At 39.1% G+C, this 24,141-nt stretch overlaps 1 protein-coding gene across 7 annotated transcripts in view; it reads left to right on the forward strand.

Annotated features, from left to right (window-relative positions):
• The window catches only part of CARMIL1 (capping protein regulator and myosin 1 linker 1), a 435,866-nt gene that overhangs the window by 322,801 nt on the left and 88,924 nt on the right, over positions 1 to 24,141 (forward strand). For all 7 annotated transcript variants that reach the window (XM_029242717.1, XM_029242718.1, XM_029242719.1 and 4 more), the window contains 7 exons: positions 534 to 603; positions 9,004 to 9,085; positions 9,873 to 9,972; positions 10,074 to 10,128; positions 14,897 to 15,069; positions 16,639 to 16,707; positions 19,463 to 19,556. In XM_029242717.1, the coding sequence (XP_029098550.1) occupies positions 534 to 603; positions 9,004 to 9,085; positions 9,873 to 9,972; positions 10,074 to 10,128; positions 14,897 to 15,069; positions 16,639 to 16,707; positions 19,463 to 19,556 (643 nt within the window). The remainder of the gene's footprint in view (positions 1 to 533; positions 604 to 9,003; positions 9,086 to 9,872; positions 9,973 to 10,073; positions 10,129 to 14,896; positions 15,070 to 16,638; positions 16,708 to 19,462; positions 19,557 to 24,141) is intronic.

A 24,141-nucleotide genomic window follows, 5' to 3' on the forward strand; every position in this document is an offset into this window, starting at 1 on the left:
GTACACCCTTACCCATCCCACCTCTGCAAGTCCTTTAACAAACTCATCTAGATATGATTTCACATCCTGGAATACTCTAGAGCCTGCCTTCCCCCATTAACATAACCCTTAGGGAAAACTGGCTTTACTTTGCTATTCTAATAACAATTGCCTAATAATATTCTAAACATTATTAGAGGTGTTCTCAAGCAGATGCAGGGGGCAGTTTATCTGTGATGAACACAATTTAATTTCAGTGTGCAGTTAGGAGCACTGTTGGTTTATTTCCTTAGGAATTAGCAACCCTGTCGGGTTTCGCATTTATGAGGGACCTGCTCTGTGTCAAACAGAAGAGCGTTTCCCTGTCATTTTTGTCACTACTCTTGGTGGGCGGAAATGCAGTTGGCATTTTAAAAAGTGAGACGCTGCTTGGTGCTTGACCTATGATTCAGAAAAGGCCTTCTTCTTTCTCTGGGTTTTGTTCAGTGTGCTTACACATTTTTAGAGCAACAAGTGGAATTTTTATCTAAAGTATGTGTGTTTCCTCCCCTCAGAGCGCTGTTATTGGGCCTGGCTTGTAATCATAACTTGAAGAGAGTTTCTCTTGATCTCAGCAACTGTGAGGTAAGAACACCTTTAGATGATGCACTAGAATAGATAATAGCCTGAAAATTGCTTTGTCTTTTTCCTGGAAACAGTGTGATACTGTGATTCCAGACGGTATACAAGGAGCAGAATAACACACTTTATAGAAATTTCTGATGTTCTGTATATTGCGAGTTCTATCTACAAACAGCCACGGAACACCATTCAGAAAGCAGTCAAATGTGCTTTTAATGACTTTTCTTTTTCTCCCCTTCTTCCTGCCAGTTGCTTAAGTCTTTTATGATGAAACTTGGAGATATCAAGCCTTAAACTAGCTTTACCATCAGGAAAATTGTACCATACAGCCTTCCTTGCAGGGGCCAAGATGTGTATAGCCTAACTTGGATTTGGAGAGTGTGAAAGGGAAGATCTTTGTCATTAATTTTGCTTTTTAATATCTTCATTTTAAAGCAGGAAAATTAAGATGCTTCTCAAAATTATAGTAACTACAAGCAGTTTCTATCAAAGTACACACAGAAGAATTGAGACTAAAAGCTTCTACATTTTAGAGGGTACCTGAACTTTTTCGCTATGTTGAAACTTCTGGTTTGTGTGGAGATTAGTAAGAAAATACCCGGGTACAAACTATCCAGCCTGACTTTACCCACCATGTCAAACTTGGTGTCTTTTCTCAGGGCTGGAGGTGGAAGTTTATTCATTCCTATTCTTGGGCCTTTATACCCACTCTTCTCTCTTTCTGGACCACTCCTGCCATGTCCCTCTTTTTCCCCAAGGCCTCCCTCTCTTTGAGGATCTAGTTCAGGTGCTGTCTCCTCTGTACCTGCATCAGATTCCTACTGTTTGATCTGAGTTTGGCCATGACTAGCTATGCAATCCTGGGTAAATTACTCGATAGCGTTACATCTCAATTTCTGCATTTGCAAAAAGGAAACCACATTAGTGCCTCTCGTAGTAGGTTGTTATGAGGTTTAAAAGAGCTCTTCTTTGAAATGTGATGCTTAGATCGTCCGGTACCTATAAAGGTTGTTCCCTATTGTTGCTTATCTGTCTGTACGTTTCTTCCCTGACTGCTTCAGCACTTTGTGGTCTTATTTTTTTCTAATTGTCTAGTACTTAATGACAGTGACATGGATTTGGACACTGAACCACGTGTGGTGCCTTGCACAATTATTAAATTGGCTCCTGTATGCTTTCCCAGCTGGGTTGTGGCTTTATGGAAGGCAGTATTTGTGTCTTACTTTGCTTTGTGTTTCCTTTAGCCACTAACAAAATGCTGAGCAGTAAGCCAACACTAAATATTGAAGATTAATGCTTTACCTCTCTGAAAATTCTAGAAACTGACAAGTCTGAAATCAGCCATATAAATTGTTAGTGCAGGATTTTTTAATTAATTTTGAGCTGGGGTGAACGCCAACTGTGTGTGATTTACTAGTCTTTTTGTTTGTTGGGAGGAGTGGGGGGAAGGGAAAATCCTAAAAACCTAACCTGGCATTGTGAAATTTTCATGTACAAATTAATGCTCTTTCATTTATAAAGACAGACCGTAAAACAGAAACTAGCTCTGGTAATATGAATTAATTATTTGTTTACCAGCACTTAATATTAAGGGCATGCCAATAATAAAAATTCCTTATGAGGGAAGGCATAAGATGAATGAGGATAGAAAGGGTTATTCTATTAAAAAAGCAAGTTGGTATAACCTTGATTGCTGTTAGATCAAAATACTGAATTAGCAATAACCCATATGCTTTACCATCCTGATTAAGGATCATGATTGCGACCAATATAACATCATTCATTTAATTCTGTAATCAAAACTGGAATGGACATAAGTGATCATCTGATTCTCATGCTTATTGATGAGGAAACTGAGGTCTAAAGAAGCTGAAATAATCCAGCTCACTAATGGCAGAGTCATAATCAAAGTATGCTCTCCCGATTGTTGTTAATACTAGTAATTATTAGAATATCATACAATTAGACATTTTCTCCTCAAATAAGTTGATAGGTACCATATGCCCAAAGAACACTGTGTTAGATTGTCACAGAGCTTCTTTTTTAAACTCCTTTGTGATCCTATTCAGAATAACTTTCAGAGACAGCTACATTTGGTGAACCATATAAAACTGACATTTTTGTGGGTCAAAAATGGCAGACAACTATGGAGAACAGTATGGCGGTTCCTTAAAAAACTAAAAATAGAACTACCATATGACCCAGCAATCCCACTACTGGGCATATACCCTGAGAAACCCATAATTCAAAAAGAGACATGCACCACAATGTTCATTGCAGCTCTATTTACAATAGCCAGGACATGGAAGAAACCTGAGTGTCCATCGACATATACAATGGAATATTACTCAGCCATAAAAATAAACGAAATTGAGTTATTTGTAGTGAGGTGGGTGGACCTAGAGTCTGTCATAGAGAGTGAAGTAAGTCAGAGAAAAACAAATACCACATGCTAACACATATATATGGAATCTAAAAAAAAAAAGGTTCTGAAGAATCTAGGGGCAGGACAGGAATAAAGATTCAGACGTAGAGAATGGACTTGAGGACACGGGGAGGGGGAAGGGTAAGCTGGGACGAAATGAGAGAGTGGCATGGACATATATACACTACCAAATGTAAAATAGATAGCTAGTGGGAAGCAGCCACAGAGCACAGGGAGATCAGCTCGGTGCTTTGTGACCACCTAGAGGGGTGGGATAGGGAGGGTGGGAGGGAGATGCAAGAGGGAGGAGATATGGGGATATATGTATATGTATAGCTGATTCACTTTGCTATAAAGCAGAAACTAACACACCATTGTAAAGCAATTATGCTCCAATAAAGATGTTAAAAAAATATTTTACACAAATGGAAGAAAAAAATGGCAGACTATTGGCAGTTTCATATGGATCCATCAAATGCTAGTAGACTTTTTCCTTTATAATTTTTCTTAATAAAGCAGGAATCCAGATCAAATTCTGATGGCAGGATTGACCATTATTGTGATGATAATTCCAACTTCATTTTGGCCATTCATTTATGAATTATATGATAAAATGATACTGCTGAGATGGGGACCCGTTAATACTACCTTAGTGCCATGTTCCACCATCTTACAGCTTGAAGCACAGTACTGGTGACCACGTTTATTAAGTCACACATTGTATTGCTGCTCATAAAAATTAATGAAACACAAAATTATTTTTGTAAATTAAGGTGTCTTATGACATTTTTCTTCTTAAAGCTAGATGTCCAAGTTTAACTAGGTTTCACTTTGCTCATCTCCATGATACAGTAAACCTCTTTCCTATAAAGGTACTAGAAGTTACAGTATTTTCTGTTTAGAATGCTTGGCACTTAGAGTATTAACTCCTCCTTAAATCATTCATTGCTTCAGAATTTATGTAATGCTCTTGGAAAAAAGCGTTCACTAACTTGGAAGTTTAAAATTATGCATATGTGAATTTCTTCTGTTCATTCTCTATTTAGCCATAGTAGACACAGCCTTCTTTACTCTTATTATCATGCCAGTCAAAACCATGGAAGAATTCATCACTTAATGATGAATAAAAAGAAACTGATGATCAGATAAATGCCCCCACCTGTGGTGGGTTGGGGGGAAAGAAGCTTCACCCTGATGCCATAATCATCTCGGGAAGTCATTTCTACAGGGGTGGCTTACTCAAGGTGAGGGACTGACAGACCTAAAAGGTCAAATGTCTGTTGTATAATACTGGGGAGTTTCAGATGTGGGCACTGTATGAGTTCAGTGCCCCCTACAGGTACCTCTAAGTACAATAGTCTACCCAAACCATGGAAGCAAAGAGCAAATGTGAAATACGTTGAAAATTTTTTTCATATTTATAAATAGATTACTTATTATAAAACAGCTGCTCTCCACTGATTAACTTTAAAATTAGGTTTATATGGGCGTCATAGAAAGTAAACGACCATCATCTAAAATCATGGTTGAGTTTATTTGGAGGAGAGAGACTGTAACCTTGAAACAGGAATTAAAAGTGTCTAGACAGGAAACTTAGAATAACTTTCCTTAAGCAAATTATTTTGTTTTTACCATTTACTGATTCCTTTACTCTTCACGTTTACCTTTCTTGGTGCGTTATCCTTCAGTACTGCCCTGAAAGAGGCATTTCACATTCATCAGTTTGAATGAGAGAGATTTACACTTCATGCTATTAAAGAAAAAAGTGTCATGCAGGTATTTATAAATTATGGAGTTGCTTTCCTACAACACAAACATCCTTGATATTTAGAAACTTCAATCCAAAATTTGGGGCTGTAATCTTTTGCTCTGTGAGGGCTCAGCTAGTCAGTACTGAAATTAACCTTTCATTTACAGATAACTTCTCTACTTAGAGAAAAAACTTACCTGTTTCATATTAATTATGTTATCATTTCATTTTCTTGGTCTTTTAGTATCAGAAAAGTTTTCTTTGAGAAGAATAAGAAAATGACTCCAAGTAGTCATGGAAGGAAAGAGAGTATCATAGCAAACAAAGGGTGGGCACTTTGGAATCCAAGAGGTTCCCTTGTTTCAGCCCTCATTTTTCACCTGTGGAATGGGGATTATACAGTCATCCCTCAGTATCTGCTGGGGATGGGTTCAGGGAGCTCCGACAGATATCAAAGTGCACAGATGCGCAAGTCCCCCGTGTAGTGTAGTGGAGTACAATAAATACAGTTGGCTTCCATATCTGCAGGTTTTGCATCTGCTTATTCAACCAACCTAGGGCTGAAGTTCCACAGAGGGCCGACTGTAATAGCTGAGACAGCATTTGGCACAATGCCAAGCCTAGGGTAACTATGAAACCATTTAAAAAAAATCACCTTCAAAGTTGTTTTAAATCTCTCAAGAATAATTAGTCTCATCAATTTATAGGCACACCTGATTTTGGACACAAAACAGCATTACCCTCTACGGCCAGGCTCTGAATGGCCTGTGGCTGATCCCAACTCACTCTCAAAGCGTAAGGACTTAGCATCTGTACAGATGTTCAGAGAAATGTGTGTGTTCCCCTGTCCTCAAGGTTAGTTCCAAAACAAGAGTTTCAAAACTCTTCTATATATGGTGACAGTGATGTTGACATTCATATGCATTCTCCCCATGTACCCCTCTGCCTGAAAGGAGGCAATGGGCGTATGCATCCTGGCTTGTGTTTAAAAATCTTATTACTTCACAGTCATACTTCAAGGGAAGAATAAGTCAGTGCTGGGACTGAATTCTTCAAGCTTAATCTCCTTCCAGGTGAGAGAGGAAAATCTCTGATACTTCAGAGAAGACGTAAAGGCTAGCCATAAATGAGGATTTGTTGCAGTCTGGATGTGGGAGTTGGTTCTTTTAAGGAGAAATTTACTTGCACATTATGCCATATTCATTGCAATGTGCTTTGATGATGAGTAGAAAAAAGAGCATCAGATATTAAAATTTGTAACAAGTAGGACATTGCAGCAAGTCACTAGTAACTTTTCAGACAATTCCACTCAATTTGATAGTCATTCAGCCAGCTTTGAGGTGAGAAGGCGGGTTTGCTTGTGTGTGTTGAGCATCATCATTGCTGTACCCCTTGCCATCACTTTCCTATTAGGCTGGGTGTGGAATGCAAAATGGAAAATGTTTCACCACAGGATAGACATAAGCAATATAATGCATGCAACTATTTGGAAATGCAAGTATTTCCATTCTCTTGGAAATGACAGTATATATATAGTTGACCCTTGAACAACACGGGTTTGAACTGCATGGGTCCACTTACACGTGGATTTCTTTTCACTAAATACCTCCTATAGTACTACATCGTGGTTGGTTGAATCTGCACGTGGGGAAGGAACCACAGATACTGAGGGCCAACTGTAAAGTTATACTTGGATTTCTGATTGTGTGGAGGGTTGGCCCCCCGCAACTCCCCTCACCCCAGAGGTGTTCAAGGGTCAATTGTATTATATATCTTCCTTGGGTTCTAAATTACCTTTTGGCATCAAACCCTGCTAGCGAGGATATGTTGAACTGGATCACGTCAAACCATTTTCTGTTCTTGGATTATCTTACAGTATTCACAGTTTCATGTGAGAATATTTCCCAGGATGGAAATTATTTTTTCATTAAAAGTGGAACCCCTATAGAGGACAAGTGATAAATAGGGAGGTTATTTTATATTTAAACCTGTAATATTTGCCACCTCTTTTTAAACGGCAAGTGCTCTTGAGGAAGGAAAATGAATTATTAAAAGTTCTCTAGATTTTAGTTTCCTTGTTTCTGTACCCATTATGGATGTTTTTGTATTAGATACAACTATTCACTTAGAACTATGAGGAACCACACTTCTCTCTTGAAAGAAATGTGATTTTATTTTAACATTTCAAAAAGTATTGAGTGATTCAGGCACATTTACTCCTCTTTGATCTTGCATTCTTTTTAAATAATGCTAGTGTGTGGGGTCCAAATGAGGGTAATTTAAAACCAGTTTTACATGCATACATGCAGACACAGCCTCTAATTATGCAAATTTGTTTAAAAGGATTTTCATTCACAGTAATGGAAAAGCTTTTACTGTTTTGGGAAAGCCTTAAGCTTTGGGGGAATTTTAGGCATCTAATAACCTGTGAGTTCAATCGAATGTTCTTGTGACTGAAGATCAGTTATTTTCTTATTTAAGTTTTGGATTTTTGTTTTGGGAGTTTATTTTAGTTGAAGTGTTTTTTCTGACTCTGCCTTTTTACATCGTGTGTTGATAGACGTCTACTTCTCTGTTCTTATTCCGCTTACTTAACATTTTTTGTTTTTTCTCCTTGGGCTTTCCTTAGCTTGGCCATTGTGTAAGTACTTTATGAATCAATAAATTAGGATATGTTGACATTTTTTAGTATTGGAAAATGTTAGTATATGCTACAAGTATCAGTCAGGAGTATTTGTAAAATAAACAGAATGGAGCACTGAAATCTCACCTTTATTTTCCATTTTTGCAAATGGACTCTTTTTTACTATACATTATAATAAGAAGTAGAGATTTTGTTGTAGAAATTTGACTTCTCAATAGAGAAATCACTAACAGCAAATAGTGAAATTGTAAAAACTTATGTTTGTCTTCTCAAAAGCATAATTTTTTTCACGTTCTGAAAATCAAATTATGTTCCTTGGAAGTGTTTGCCTAAATTATTTCTTGCTTTAATGTTGACATAGTCTACATATAACATTCATTTCTTCAAATATTAACAAACTGTGACCTGGAACAGTGTTTCTCAAATCTGTTTGTGAAGAACCTGGTTGTTGTTTTTAAATTTACAGCCAATCATAAACCAGTACTTTGGCAAAAATATAATAAAAATGGCCATAGCTCCACACACTGGATTCGTAGCCCTGCAGCTGTGGAGTTGGTTGGCCTTGGTTCCCCTGAAGTGTGTAGACCAGCCTCCTGGGGAGGTCTGCCTCTGTGTGACACTCCCCGTCAGAGTTCACATCAGGCACCTCACCGTGATCTGCTGTTACCTGAAAAAGTAGAAAGGACTGAATATAAACACTCCAGCTGAAATACTCCTGAATAAAGCAATTCCAAAGATCTGTGCAAAATTCTGCTTAACATGTAAGCAGCCAGGGAAATTGGCAGGGTTTGGTCCAGAGTACCGCAGACATATTTCATCTAAAATAGTGAAATAAGGATTCTTTAAATTTTTACATCAAAACTTGAACAAGTAGAAAGTATTATCAATTTGGTATAGAATTTTTACATAAATTTCAATTTTCTTAAGTTAATAGAGAAACTACCATGTTCCTTGGCACATAGTAGGTTCCCAATAAATGAATTTCTTTTCCCTTATTAGATCGTAAGTTGACTGAACAAAGGGCCACAGCTTGGGAAACTGCATCCTGCACAGTGTTTTACCCATAGTAGGTAGGAACTCAGATAGTTGCTGAACGGAAAACAAAAATACTCTGACCTCTGTAAAATATGCTTTTGGTTTTATGGGAGAAGATGAAAAGGGTTTTATAGGTCTTTACTGTCTCCTTTGGTTGTTTTGCTGCTACATTGTGGAGAGTTATACCTTGAAATCTGTAATAATCAAATAAAATAGTAGCAGTTTCTAATGTATAAAAGGGATTTGTTAGCTTTCCAAAAGTCAGAAATGAAGGAAATTCTTGTGTGTTGACGGAGACCATCTTGTCAATGGTGATGTGGAGTGGCCTCTGTCTTCTGATTCTTTTTCTAATGATTTTCAGACTTACGTGAGATGGGAAACCATATAATGACTAGTGATTAGCTTTTTACATTGATGATAGCTCTTTTCGAGTTGATAAGCTTTCACTTTTTCTTTGGTGCTAAGTTTGAGACTATATCTCCTATTTTTCATTTTTTTGGCTTTAGCCCTCCAGTGACCACTTTACCTGTTTGGTTTGTGTTTCTCTAGCTGAGATCTGGAGGTGCGCAGGTATTAGAAGGCTGCATCGCCGAAATCCACAACATCACTAGCCTAGACATCTCCGATAATGGTAAGTCAGAAATCAGAGAAGAAAAGACATAGAAATGTTATTTGAAGCAAGTTGGTAAAGGGAAAATAATCTTCTAGCCCAATCTAGATGACACCTTAATAAAATTGTTATTTCACTTCTTGACTAGAGGACCTTTTAATTTAACAGAGTTTATTTATGGAATAATTCTGTGCCAAAGTCTTACTAAGATTTTTCCATGGCCAAGAATGAAAAGTCTATGCAGTAAAACAATTCAGACCAAAAAAAAAAACTTGTCATCAATACATTGATAAAGATCTGAGTCCAACCTTTTGCATGCTTGGTGGTAATAAAATTGAGGTCTTGTTTATTTATTCAGAAACTTGTTTCATTAGCTTTATTTCTACTGGTTACATTAACATGTGCGTATGAACTTGCATAGACAAGAATGCAGTATGAATTTGCATAGACAACTTTAACTGCAGTTACCTCCCAGTGAACAGTATGTCAGAATCTTCTTTCACAAAGGGATGGGGAGAGATGAAATTTTCTGCTGTCATGCCTCCCCATTCCTTGTTGACTTTATTTAGCCACTGATTGCATAAGAGATTTAGGTAAGTCTTTGTGGAGAATGAGTTTATCCCTGTGAAATAAGAGGACAAAGAGTTCCTTTGGTGGGGGGTTGGGGGAAAAAGGATTAGCATCTCAGGACTCTCAGGACAGTAAAGAAAGTCATCCACTGCCTTGCACCTTTGTTTAATTGTGCTGCACCTGAGAATTTATTTATCCACATGTGTGTTGATTCTCCATTTACTCTGATTCTTTCCAGGTTTAGAATCTGACCTATCTACCTTAATAGTGTGGCTCAGTAAAAACAGATCCATACAACACCTGGCGTTAGGCAAAAATTTTAATAATATGAAATCCAAGTAAGAGTTTTGCATTTTTTAATATGACAATGATGAAAATAACCAGCCTCCTGAAAGCTTTTGATTTGATTCCACTGTCCACATCTTTAAAATCTCTTTAGAAATCTGACACCTGTGTTGGACAACTTAGTACAGATGATTCAAGATGAAGAATCAGTGAGTATTATTTTTAACACTCTTGCCTAAAATCTGCCGTTTGTTGCTGTTCTTACGAGTTATGTCTGCTGGGTTAATGCAGATATGCTTTCAGATAATTTTATCTCTGTATACATTTTCTATTGTTATTGTTTTTAAGTGCAATAAATATTTATGCTTTAGTACAGTTTTAGAGTGTACTTAAAATTTACCTACTCTTCACTTTATTCAGCTTATCACTAATTAAAGGAAGATTGTAACTAATAGATGAAAAGACGTATACATTGACTCCTAAGCCCATCTTTTAATAAGCCTTACTACTTCCTAGCTTCAGCTAATTCACTAATCTGCAAGTGTGAATTTTTACTCTCTAGTTGACTTTATAACCTTCTATCATGTTGAGAAACATCATGTCGCTAATTTGAATTTCATCTAGTAATTATGCAGAATTACAAGAGACTAAGAAAGTTGTCCCCCATCTTAAATTGTGTCTAGAGCTCTAATAATCCTTCTTCTATTTTAATTCCCTTTAGTTGTTCCTGGCTAAGACTCGGTTCAGGGTAAAGAAATTTAATTTCACATAGTATCCTATTTGGCTGCCCTTAGAAATGCATTAGGATAAAGGAAGATATTTTATGGACAAAGTGAGAAGCACTCTACCATTAATTCCTTTCATTGAAACCTGGTGCATCACATCTTATATTTTACTGATGCTCTTTAAGATTTTGTCCCTTTCCTATCTTAGTCCTATTCAGCCACCAAAGAGCTTTTATGGTTCCTAAAATCCAAATCAATTTGTATAATGAAGATTCATATTATTCATGTTTGGTGATAGCTACTTTTGTAGGTTGTAAGAGTGATTTCCTGTATTAATCATGTGAGATATGTCACATTTTAAAAAAGTATCATTTCGGGACTTCCCTGGTGGTCCAGTGGTTAAGACATTGCCTTCCAGTGCAGGGGGTGCAGGTTCAGTCCCTGGTGGGGGAACTAAGATCCCACATGCCTCGCGGCCAAAAAACCAAAACATAAAACAGAAGCAATATTGTAACATATTCAGTAAAGACTTTAAAAATGGTCCACATCAAAAAAAAAAATCTTTAAAAGCAAAAAGTATCATTTCCCATTTTGAATTCACACAGGGTTATAGCAAATTCTACTATAACTGTAAGCTAAATTTTTGGAGGAAGCCATGCGGTCAGGAGAGATGGAGACTGGTACTTTTCCTTGCTTACCCTTGCCCACATCTCTTTGTGAAGCTCTGACCTGGAGGGCAGGAGAAAATTCTGTTGTCCTGCCTCTTCATTGTGTTGATATAATTTCCAACCTGTGGACTAGAAATGAAACTCATTATTATTTAATGAATTCAGACACTTCTCTTTGTCCTCATTTGCTAATAAACCCCATATTTTGTACTCTTATACTGGGTTATTAAAGTTAGAGGCATAATTAGAATGTAATTTACACTTTTCAGAATTCATGCAGTTTGTTTTACATATTTAATTTGACTTTATACCACCCTGCTGTATTTGAGATTTTGATTTCCTAGTACTGGCCCAGTTTTAAAAGCTTGGGGAAGCCAGTATTGCAGAATCATATATATATATACATATATATATATATATATATATTTTTTTTTTTTTTTTTTTTTTTTTTGTGGTACGCAGGCCTCTCACTGTTGTGGCCTCTCCCGTTGCGGAGCACAGGCTCCGGACACGCAGGCTCAGCAGCCATGGCTCACGGGTCCAGCCGCTCCGCGGCATGTGGGATCTTCCCGGACCGGGGCACGAACCCGCGTCCCCTGCATTGGCAGGCGGACTCTCAACCACTGCGCCACCAGGGAAACCCTGCAGAATCATATTTAATAATCATTCCCAAATATTTGTTCCTTAGCACATATTTCAGGAAATTTTATATGCTATGAAAAATATATTTCTTAATTTCATGTTTTGCTTATTACACGAGGGTCTTCAAACTCTGTTCCTATAATTTTCAAAGTCTCTTACTCAAAGATAATCTTGATATTTAAAGTACACCTAAAAACATATTCGCAGATGGTAAAGTCTGCTACAAAAATGTGAACTCTGTTATAAATTTGAAAAGTTGCCGCTAATAATGTACAGTGAAAAGCCTTTTATGTTCATGTCACAGAAAAGTAGGTGGCTTTTTCAATAAGTAATTACATTCTTTTTATTTTTTTTCTACTTCTGAATCAGTAATGTGCAAAACTATTTAAAATGATTAGGAGTTCAGTCTTGTGACTATAAAAATTCCACCCATAACTGGCGCCATTGGGCTCATTTTTCGGTTTTATTTTTTTAAAGGTTTCTACATATAAAAAGTAAACTCTTTGCTTTTTACATTTTGACCTTGTGTCTGTAGAGCTTATTCTTAGACAGCGTGTGGAATACTTTATTCTCCCGATATTGCACAGTATGTTCGCTTGGACAACCTAGACGCACGGGCTCCCGTGTCACCTCCAGCTCTAGACAGTGGTTGTCAGGCTGCTGCTCCCAGATTCGAGGGACGGTAACACTGAGGGGCCAAGATGACAGGGACTCTTGTTCTGAAGTATTACATACAAACCTGTGTTGTGAACAATGCAACAGTATGTGTTTGTCCTGGGAGTCCCTGTAGCAAGGAGACAGATTGTCAGATTAGGCATGTTCAGCTATGAACAGGAATAGTAAGATTTCAAATAGTAATGTTACCTGGAAGTGCAGTAAATCAGGAAGGGATGACCTTATAAATATGCATGCAATTCCGGCTGTTCTGTTCGCATTAATGGCTCTGCCTATTACTTTTAAGTGTTAACTGGGGTGTATTAGGGTTTGAATATAGTACTGGAATTGGTGCTCTCCAGCTTGGAGACTTGCCAGTTTTCCAGTATGAGGAAGAAGCTGTAATGTGTCATTTTTGTAGGCATTGAATAGAGCTTATTGAAATGATGGGAGATGCGATTACAGCTTTTTATTAAAGCAGCATTGCTTATGTTTTCATTTAAAACATGAAGTTTCCTGAGTCTGAAGCATTTTTCGTTTAGTTTTTTTTTTCTATCTACTGGAACGTAGACTCTTAAGAAAATTGAAGCTCCCTCCCTAAACCTGCCTGAGTCTAAGATTATGCAGGCTTTTGGGCTGAGGTTTTAATTGACTTAGCACTTACTATGCCATTTAACCTTAAGAAATTTGATTCTAATTTATATAATATTACCTTTTGATTTTACCATAGATGTATTACGTTTAGAAAACATGGTCAAATTTGGACAATAAGGACAATCACTTGGGAAAAGTAGAACCAAATGCATAATGCCAGTTTGTGGACATACGAGTCTTGAAACTGTCAACACTCATTCTGCCTCCTGAGCCTTTTGGCAGATGCGCCTGGAACAGGTGTTCTATTAGAAGTCCATGTTCAGTGGTTAAGTGGACACGAATACACCCCACAATTTGTGCGGGGGTCCTACAGACCACCTAGGCACATCTCAAGAACCCCAGTCCCACGGGCCACCGTGGAACCTGGTCATAGATGATCCTAGAAGCTGGTTCCAGCATCCATCTCCTGTAATGTCTGAACTACTCATGGAGTTAGCATGTACAATTGTTGAATACGGCTGGGCCAGTGTAGACCACCGCAGGCAACCCAGAAGACATCCAAATCCCCCGGAGAAGTCTTAGTTCTGACTTTTAGAGCAACCTTGGCTTAACTCCTGGAATTCGTGCCACCTCATTAATTCAGTTATGGCTGTAATCAGGGATTGCAATTTAAACACCCACAGGGCTAGGAAAGTGACATAAACAAGTGTGAGCTGGGTGTAAGTAGGGAGCCCATTCTTCTCTTCCTTCTTTGTCAGATACTCTGTAGGCCAAACAAAACATGCCTCCAGGCAGAGGGCTTTCAGTCTCTGGTTTAAATAGACAGTGAGTGGATTGGCTTGGGTTCACCACACAGCTTACAGTAATGAAAAGGTCACACACATTTGACTTTTTTTTTTTTTAATTGTAAGTGTGTCTTTTGATTGGATCTTATAAGACAAAGCTAAGAGTGAGAATCAAAAAGATCTAGGATAAGCCAATAAGGGCAACGTTGTGTAGGAGTTGAAAACACAAAATCTGTAACCAGTCTGTCCGGTTCCTGTTCAGCTACTTTCTGTGTGACCTTGGTTGAATCACTTAACCTTTTTGTTTCTTACTTGAGAAGTAGGGATAACAATACCTAATATAATAATACCTAAGTATTGGGTTACTGGGAGGATTAAATGAGTAAATATATGTAAAAAGCTTAAATAGTGGTTAAGTGTTCAATAAATGTCAGTTATTATCTTGGCTGGGTTTTATTTTGCATTTACTACTTCTAGTAATTTAGTACTAGTATTCCTCTACTAGTATTTTAAGACGTTCTTTTACCTTGCATAGAAATAAAATGGGTCAAGGGATAGTGTTGCCATACTGAAGTGCAGACGTTTCTGTGTAGTATTTTTATTTCTTTCCTCCCATCCTCCACTTCAGAAGAGCTGGCATCTGCCACTCTGGGTATCTTTCCACAGCTTCCCTTAGAAGAGAGGTGGCTGATATTCAGCATTAAGACACAAGCTCTTCATGTTTGACTCCAAGGGTCCAGAACCTTCAGGTCGCATTCATCAGTGTCTTTTGGCCAGAAGTTACCAAATGAGGCACTTTGTGTTTGTGCGGTGGGTCCCTCCCCTGATGGTTCTCCGTGAAGTGGGTCCCAGCGAGCGGCAGCAGCTCTGACAACACTGTGTGAGCGCTGCCTGGTGTTCCCTCCACAGCCTCTGCAGTCCTTGTCCCTGGCTGACTCGAAACTCAAGAACGAGGTCACCATCATCATCAATGCCCTGGGAAGCAACACCTCCCTGACCACAGTGGACATCAGTGGGAATGGCATGGGGGACATGGGGGCAAAGATGCTGGCCAAAGCGCTGCAGATCAACACCAAGCTCAGGTACGCAGGCCGGGCCCTCGGCCCCGAGGAGTGGATGCTGGTTCAAAGGAAGGTCTGGAAGAGGGTCTGACCCAGCAACCACTGGGGGGCCGGCTGTGTTCGTGTGAGGCCTGAGTTTCCCAGGCGACCAGCTGGGGAGCAGAAGCGACAGCTTCAAGTCTTTTTTCAAAATATGGAGGAGGGTGTTCCCAAATTTAGACACAGTCATTCCTTCAAACTGCTGTCTTAAAGATTTCCACTATGAGGTAAACCCGGCTGAGAACCATTGCGGTTTCCCATTTCACAGCAGCATTGGCAGCTGACTGATGTGTCCGGAAAGGCAGGGGGCAGCAGAGGAGGGGTTTGGGGGCAGAGCTGGGAAGACTGGAGGAATGACACGAGGGGCTTCGCTGTACTTGGTTGTGAGCCCAGCGTCTTATCTTCCCTTCCCACTCCTGCGACATAAAGACCTAAAACCCAGGGGATCCATGAAGTCCACTGTGTCAAAGGCAAGTTTGTACTGGATGCTAACTCTTCTGTTCAGTGGCTTTCATCCGTAGTGCTTCCCAAGCATGGCTTTTCTAAAGGATGAGCTATGCAGTAACCACTTCTCTTAGGGACTAGTTATCTGGTAACCATGTTTACCATCCATCGTTCAGAGAGACCCAGTTGCTACCTAGCCCAGCAGTCTGGTGAAGGAAGAGTTAATAATTCACACTGCTCCTCAAGGGCTTTTTCTGGCTGTTTCCCTTGCTTCCCAGTGCAAGGCAGAGCCCGCACCTTCTGTCTAAACTGAAGGCAAAAGCGAAAATCTGCCGCAGTTTCTTTGAAGGTCAGTGTGTACGTGAAGAAGGTCGTTGAGGTTAGGAAGAGAAAGCAATTAGAGGTTGTGAGCCTGGGAGCGTTCAGACAAATAAAAGCCATTTCATGTGTCAGGTGAATTGACAAATCCTAAAATACTTCTGAAGTATTCACATTCTGAAAGGAAAGTCATACTTTTCTTCCAAAATAGATTTTGTATTTAAAAAGTAAACCACCTCCTAGAGTAACTGAGGTTTATCAGCAGAGTGAACTCAGTTGCTGGGATTGCTGATCATATCACGTCAGGGCAATGATGAAATGTCAGAAAACATGACCACTTTGTCCCTCTAGTTGTTTAGAATAGAAAAACGTCTCAGTATCTGGAATTCTTTCTGTTGGACATGAGACTGTTTAGCCTCTTGTATAAATAACTTCAGCCTCAGACTTGAATACTAGAATGCTGTTTTGGAGAATATGTTGGGAGAATATCGGGGAAATAGGGCTTTCTGGCTAGCAAAGCATTAGGTGACTTAGTGGTAAGTTAATGTGTGTGCTGTTGCTTTTAAGTATGGTTTTTTTCATAGTACTTGAGCAGAGAATGGCTTTGGAATCCAATGTTGGGGGAAATGCTCATCCTTGCTTTGTTTGAAACAAAGCTGAACATTAGTCCTTGCTCATTGTACTAAAATACCTAGACAGTGTTTCCTATAAGAGATTTATCTGCAATGGGAGAATCATTTCCTCCATTCTTAAGTATCTGATCATTTATGTGATTTGGTTTCCAAACAGGACTGTTATATGGGACAAGAACAACATTACTGCCCAAGGCTTTCAAGATATAGCTGTTGCTATGGAAAAGTAAGTTTTACTTAGGACTTCTTTCTAGAAAAATAGAAAAGAACCAATGGTGTTTGTGCCTCTGTGGGGTAATACAAGTAGCAGTAGATTGGGAATCAGAAGATCTGGGTCTGATTAGTTTCCTGCTAACCAGCCATGGGACCTGGGAAGACGTTGACTTTCCTCTGGTGTGAGTTTCTTCATCTATAAAATGAGAGCAGAGATGCTTATTCCACAGAACACACAAGATCATGGTTGCAGGGGGGTGGGGTGGAGGGTGCTACACAGCGGTCACCTTGCTTCTTTCTCCTCGTGGTTTTTAATCTCCTTCCGCTGGATCTCACTTTTTTTGCCCAGGATGACAACTCTGAATCCAGTGGTGAGAAGAAAGCTGAGGTCCAGAAAATAAAAATGAAATTGAGGAAATGGCAAGGCCAGGGCTCACTGGTCTCATTCCTGTAAAAGGCTTTCTTTAAATTACCTTCGTAACTAAAGTCTGCAACTATTATTTATTGTCAAATTTACTTTCCCAGTAAACTAAATGAGGAAAGAAGAATACAAACGTGGCTGAAAAAAATGCTAGAAATCTGGTTCTTTCTGAGCTTTTCAATCCTCCTATTGTATTCTAATGGTAGAAATGATCAAAGCAGATTTATAGCATTAAAAACGAGAGGTTACAAAATGTAGGAGGGAAATTAGGGGCCAGTAGCATAGAAGTTGGGCCTTTTAGGAGGGGGAGGAGGTACTCATTATTTTGTGTTTTCCTCCGTGCACGGCCCCTCAGGTGGAGCTGTCATGCCCAACATGGTGACCTGGATAAAAGCCTAGACCTGGAATTAGGAGCCCTCCATTCAGTCCCCAGCTCTGTCACCAATAAGCCTATGATCTTGAGCCTATGATCATTTCACCTCATTGATGAATTTTTCTTTTATAAAGTGAGAAATCACAGTAAATTATCTCTAAGTGGCTTCAGTTCTAAATCCCGTGGTTCTCCTTTAGCCAGGAAGTCAAAGTTGCTGCCACCACCGGCCATCGCTAAACATGGATAAGGCAGCTTATACCATCAGTCATCATGGCCACCTCTCCCAGGAGACTTCTGTGACTGCAGAACCTCCTGTAATTACACCTATTGCACACAAAACCTTTGAATGGAAACATATATTTACAGATTGCTGCATTTGGGTGCTAACAGCACAGCTGCAACTCTAATGATGTTGCAGACTGCCAGCCCAGGCAGGTCTTTGTGAGAAGCCAAGAGGATGCAGCCCCAACACTCCACATTTCCAGATTGAAAGTAGAACTCCCTGATCACAGTCTGTTATGTACTCTGTGCTACAAGATGCCAATGGTGTGAAATCACATTTGGTTTAAATAAACCATGCTGGTCTGAAGCATGATGAAAAGTGGATGAGGGAAAAGAAAATCTTCAAGGCTGCGAAAAGAGACGTATTACCTGTTAATTTCAGTTGGCTGGTTCCTCTTAAGTCAAACAAAAGCAATTTTGCTCAAACAAAGCTAAGGTAAAAATTAAAGTTATAGAAATAACAGCCATGTCTTTGCTGATTATTTTACTTTAAGCCATCTTGTCAGTTGGACTGGATGAAGAACAGTTTCCCCCCCCCCCCATTAGGTAACCATCCAGATTGGCTGCTTTTATTAAGATGACTGTTTATTTTCTTTATTATTTCTTCATTATTAGTACCTGTTTTAGGAATTAGTTGTTAATTTATTCTTCCAGTAGAAGCCATCTGACTATCCATAAGAGTTATACCATGAATCCTGCTTGTTGTTGAGAGACCTGAAACAAGCCAGCTGTGGGATGCCTAGGTACCGGTTGCCAACACGTGGCCCACAAGGTCATCCTTCCTGAGTGTCTTGTTGTAGAAACAGATGCATTTTGGTTGGGAGAGAGGAGGCATCTCCAGGTCTAGAGTTTGTGGTAGGGGAGCAGGTGTGAGTGTTCATCCAGACACATAGCACTTTGTAGCAAGCTCAGGAACACAGGCCAGAGTGCGGATTTAGAGTTCTCACGCAAAAATGACTCACCCTTGCGTTCTTGTGTCTAACCAGCCAGGTAACAGCCGTGTGAGGTATTACATAGACCCAGAGTTCCACAGTTGCTTTACTTGGTGTCTAGAGCCTTGGGCACTCGGGCTGATTTGGGGTGCCAACTGCCAGGCCCTGCAGAGGTCAGGTTGTTGAGCCATCAGGAAGGTTTTCTAAAGACAGTCACTGGTCTTGGACTTGGTTATTTAAAGGAGCCCAGAGCCTGAACAGATTGTTTCTGTGGATGCTCACATCCTTGGCTTGGCGAGCAAATGTTTTGGTTCTATTTTGGGGTTTTCCTCTACCGTTCTGGGTCTGTCTGTCACGTTGTCACTGTGGTAATCAAGTTACCTTCAGATCTGTTGGTGACTAAAATCCAAGTAGCAAGTTGATGCTGGACTTTTTTCCCAGCCTTTCTCTCAGACCATCTCTCCAGTTCCAATTTGAAAATCCTGTCCTTACTGTAATTGAAAACTGAAAGCAAAACAACAAAACCAGATTCATTCAAGTTGTGTAGGTTTTGTAGACAGCGTGAATTGACGAGGTCACTTGTGGTGTCACAAAGGTGGTAGGAAAGAAGGCTGACCTGCAGTCGAGGGGCCTAAGATGGTCCGGTAGTTTAGAATTTTCTAAGACAGTCTGGCAACTCTTTTCAGATTTTAAAAGAGTGCTGAATTAAGATAATAGGACGTTATTTTCAAATAAACGTACCATTTTCTCCTTTTTCTAGGAACTACACGTTGAGATTTATGCCAATTCCTATGTATGATGCTTCTCAAGCCTTAAAAACAAACCCTGAAAAAACAGAAGAGGCTCTGCAGAAGGTATTGAAGGATCAGTAACTTAATTATAATAAATTCACATTCTAGTGGAATTGTGTGAATAATACATTCTGAACATATGAACAGTGCTTTGTATTTTACAAAGCTTTTTTCACATTAGCTTGTATTCTTATGATCATGACTGGCATAATGCATGACTGGGGGAGGAATAAAATAAAGACTAGAACTTGTCATGAAATTTAAGTGGAGTAAAATAACATTCTTACAGCATCAACGTGCCAGACTTAGGCATGGATACCTCCCTCTTCGTCCATTGGAGAATGTGTACAAGTGAATGACAGCTAGCACAACCTTCATCCCCTTCATCCTCAACAGCTAGAGCCTTCCCTTCCTTCTTCATCGAGAAATTTAGGGCATTACTGAGATCTCGCTTTACCACCTTTGTCTATAAATGTGTCTGAATCCACACCCATGCCCACCTCCTTTCTGGCAACCCCAGAGGATGATGGGTACCTTCCCCTTCAAAGCCCAGCCATCTTCAGTGCCTTTGACCCCAACGTCTCTGCCCTGTGCTGGAAACTTGCCCTGTGAGTCATTCCCTCGCTCTTTCATATCTTCATCCTTCTCGTTCTATGGTTATGGCTACCCTTCTCTCTACTTTTAGATGTGCTCAAATATTTCCCATCTGAGGAAGCCTGCTCCACCTTTATTATGATGTTATTTGGGAAATCTTCTAAATCTTTCTTCCCTCTTTGTTCTTTCATCTGGTGGTACCACCCTCTGTCCAATCTCCTAAGCTTGACTTTTTTCCCTCTATATCTTCTGTAGCCAATCAGTCACCAAGTTTACTGATTCTAGCGCATAAATCTCTTAATTAACTCTCCTTCCCTCTATTCCTATAACAGATGCCTTTATTCAAACCTCATCCTCTCTCACCAGGATGATTACATCCTCTTGTCTGTTTTCCATGCTGCAGTCAAAAATAGCCATCTTCCTTCATGGTGAAGTTGATCAGACTAAAATGTTCAATCCATTCCTCCTGTTGGCTTTTAGGATAAAGCCTAATCTCCTTAACTTATCATGAATTTCTGCCCAGGATCTGCCTCCTATTCACCGCCAATTTCATCTCTTACCAACCCTTAGTCTTTGTTTTGCTCTACCTCAGGGAACTTGTTAGAAATGCAAATTCTTGGGCCTCAGAAACTGGGGTGGGACTTAGCCATCTGTGTTTTTCTGAGTTGTCCTGATGATTGTAACTTTTGAGAATCACTGCTCGAATCTAGATGATACTCGTGCTTTCCCCACTACTGTGCATATCTGTTGAGATTGAAATCAAGGGTCAGTTCATCCAGGAAGACTTCTTGGAGTCCCTTTTCCCTGCTAGGTAGGTGGTCTTCTCACAATTTCCTGTGGTTCTCTCTTTCACTGGCCTTGTGACATTGTTTCAAGTTACCTGCCTCTATTTTTTTTTTTTTACTCCCAGCGACTGTGAGCTCTTTGAAGGCAGAGCCTATATTTTCCATCTTGTTTTATTCTCAGAAGCTAGTGCGGTACCTGGCATGCATGCTTGGATGTTCTTTAGACATTCAGTGAATTAAAGGGAGTAAGGTTGGGAGTGGAGGGGAGAGGAAGCTGTGGTGTAGCAAAAGAAACCATCTAAGGTTTGGATTCAGAAGATCTGACTAAATCAGACTCTTCCCAGCATTGTAAGTTCAGTATGTATTTAATTTTTCTGAACTTTAGTTTCTCCATCTACATAAAAAATAAAGCTACACAATAACTGTATTTAGCTGACACTTAGCATATAGTTTATACTGGGTGCCTGACACTATTTTAAATGATTTACATAAATTAACATCTGTCATCTTTAAAATAAACCCATGAGGTAGGTTCTATTATATGCTCATTTTACAGATAAGAAAACTGAAGGGCAGAGTGCTTAAGTAATTTACCTAAGGTGTCCATGAGGATCAAATGAGGTGGTATATGTGAAAAGCAGTTTGTAGACGGTAAAGCGATATACAAATGTTCGATATCTTTATACTTTCCTGAAGGATATTAGTCAGCTTATAACAAAAGACATATTCTACAGAAACAAGGTTTCTGGTTTCAGATTAGACATGTAAAGAGTTTGGAAGTCATCATTCCCATCCTCACAACAAGAAAAAAAAAAGCTTAACAAACAGAAAATCAGTGACTTTTCTTAGGTCTGCCAGAGAATTGAGGTTACAAGGCAAACTGTCACCCTGGAAACGGGAGAGATGGTAATACAGAGAATCACAGAGAATCAAAGCTTACCAGGGGCAGAAGCTAATGGAGCTGGTAACTCAGAGGAATGCTTAAACAGTAATTGATGAATTGCTGGAGGCTTAGTGTGGACTAGTTTAAGAGCTTTTAAAAAAAAAAAAAAAAAAGCAGCTAAATACTCCTAGGTGCTTAGTCTTAGGGAGGCCCTGACCTTTGCATGGGTTTTAGTTACAAGAACCCAAGTTACCACAGTGAAGATTGGAGGAGGATAATTCACTGCTGTTTCTGGCAGGTGGAAGGGAAAAAGTAACCATTTTGAAATACACTCAGAGCATGCTGTTCTCCATAACAAAGGCCTACCCTCAAGAGAAACTATTCTACCAGAGCCTTATCTGACCTAGTAGAAGACAGTTAGACCGCTGCAGCCCCTTCCAGCCTTCCTGTTTCACATAAGGGAGGGGAAAAAAAAAGGCCAAGAAACACTTCTGAAGGCCACAGTCCAGGGACTCAGGCCTGGTTTAAAAAAAAAAAAGCCTAAATTTAATCATATGATTATAGAATGCTTCCCCTCCGTATTATACTTCCATCACAAATCAATCATAATAACACTGAATTACAACTAAGCAAAGCTCTAAGGCACTTTATTTAAGGAGGCATTTCTAGGGAAACCCAAAACAGCAGGGGAGACATAAACAAGGTCAATAGAAGAAATTAACTGGCATATACAGTTACAGCAGACATTCAACACAACTCAGCTTCTAGCCAGATGAACATAAAAGCCTCACATTAAAAGAATGATTACCTCAGTTCCTATTACTAGCTACATCATATCTGGCTTTCAACAAAAAATTACAAGGCAAGCTAAAAGACAAGAAAAAACACAGTATGAAGAGACAAACATCAGAACTGGACTCAGATATGACACAGATTTTAGAATTATCAGACAGGTAATTTAAAATAACTGTGATCAAATATGTTAAGGGCTCTAATGGAAAAAGTAAAAAAAAAAATGCAAGAACAGATAGGTAATAAAAACAGAGAGACAGGAACTCTAAGAAAAAATCAAAAGGAAATGCTAGAGATCAGAAATGCTGTAACAAGCAAAAAAAATGCCTTTTATGAGCTCATCAGTAGACTGGACACAGCAGAGGAAAGAATCATTGACCTTGAAGAAGATATGTCAGCAGAAACTTCCCGGACTGAAATGCAAAGAGGAGAAAAAGAATAGGGGGGAAAAAGAACAGGAGATTCCAGAACTATGGGACAATTACAAAACATTGAACATCCTGGTAATGGGAATACCAAAAGGAGAAGAAAGAGAAAAGAACAGAAGAAATGTCTGAAGTAATAATGACTGACAATTTTCCAAAATTAATGACAGACACCAAACCACAGATCCAGGGATCTCAGAGAACACCAAGCAGGATAAATACTGCCTCCCCCGCAAAAAAAAATGATGTGTAGGCATATCATGTTCAAACTGCAGAAAACCAAAGACAAAGAGAAAATCTTGAAGGAAGCCAGAGGAAAAATATACCTTACATATTGAGAAATAAGGGTAGGAATTACATCAGACTTTGAGTCACAAAGCATGCAAGCAAGAAGTAGAGTGAAATATTTATTTAAAGTGTTGAACAAAAACCCCAAAACCCCAGCAGCCTAGAATTCTGTATCTAGCAATATTTTCCTTCAAAAATAAAGAAGAAATACTTTCTAAGACAGCAGTGTTACAAGGGGTGAAAGGGAGAAATTGGTGATACTCCCTTATAATGTACCTGCACTATTTGTGAAACGGTATACAGTTGACCCATGGACAGCACGGGGCTTAATCTGAGTATACCTTACAGTTGGCCCTTCTTGTCTTCATCCATGGATTCAACCAACCATGGACCATGTATGCTGTAGTATTTACTACTGAAAAATATCCACTTATAAGCAGACCTGTGCAGTTCAAACCTGTTTGTTCAAGGGACAACTGCAGTGTTATTTGAAAGAGGAGTTGGATGAATTGTAAATGTATATTGCAGACACTAGGGAAACCACTAAAATATTTATAAAGAAGTATACTTAATATTCTAAGAAAGGAGAGAAAAGTTCAATCATATACAATACTTAAAACCAGAGAAGGCAGAAAAAGAGGGGAGGTTAAAAGAAGAAACAAAGAGCAAATGCAGAGTATGCAAATATATTAATTATAAAAGTTGTGTCTTTTTTAAATGAAAATTGGTGACTTTAAAGCTCATGTTTATTGTTTTTTTCCCCTACAGTATTTAACTATGCTCTTATATATTCAAGTTTTCATTTTAACGGAACTGTCCTCTGGAAGAATTATGGCTCTTTAATTTTACTCTACTGAAAAACAATATTGTGATTCTATACT

This window comes from Monodon monoceros, unplaced genomic scaffold (genome assembly GCF_005190385.1).
Source record: "Monodon monoceros isolate NGI ecotype Baffin Bay Population unplaced genomic scaffold, NGI_Narwhal_1 Super_Scaffold_3, whole genome shotgun sequence".
NCBI lineage: Eukaryota > Metazoa > Chordata > Mammalia > Artiodactyla > Monodontidae > Monodon > Monodon monoceros.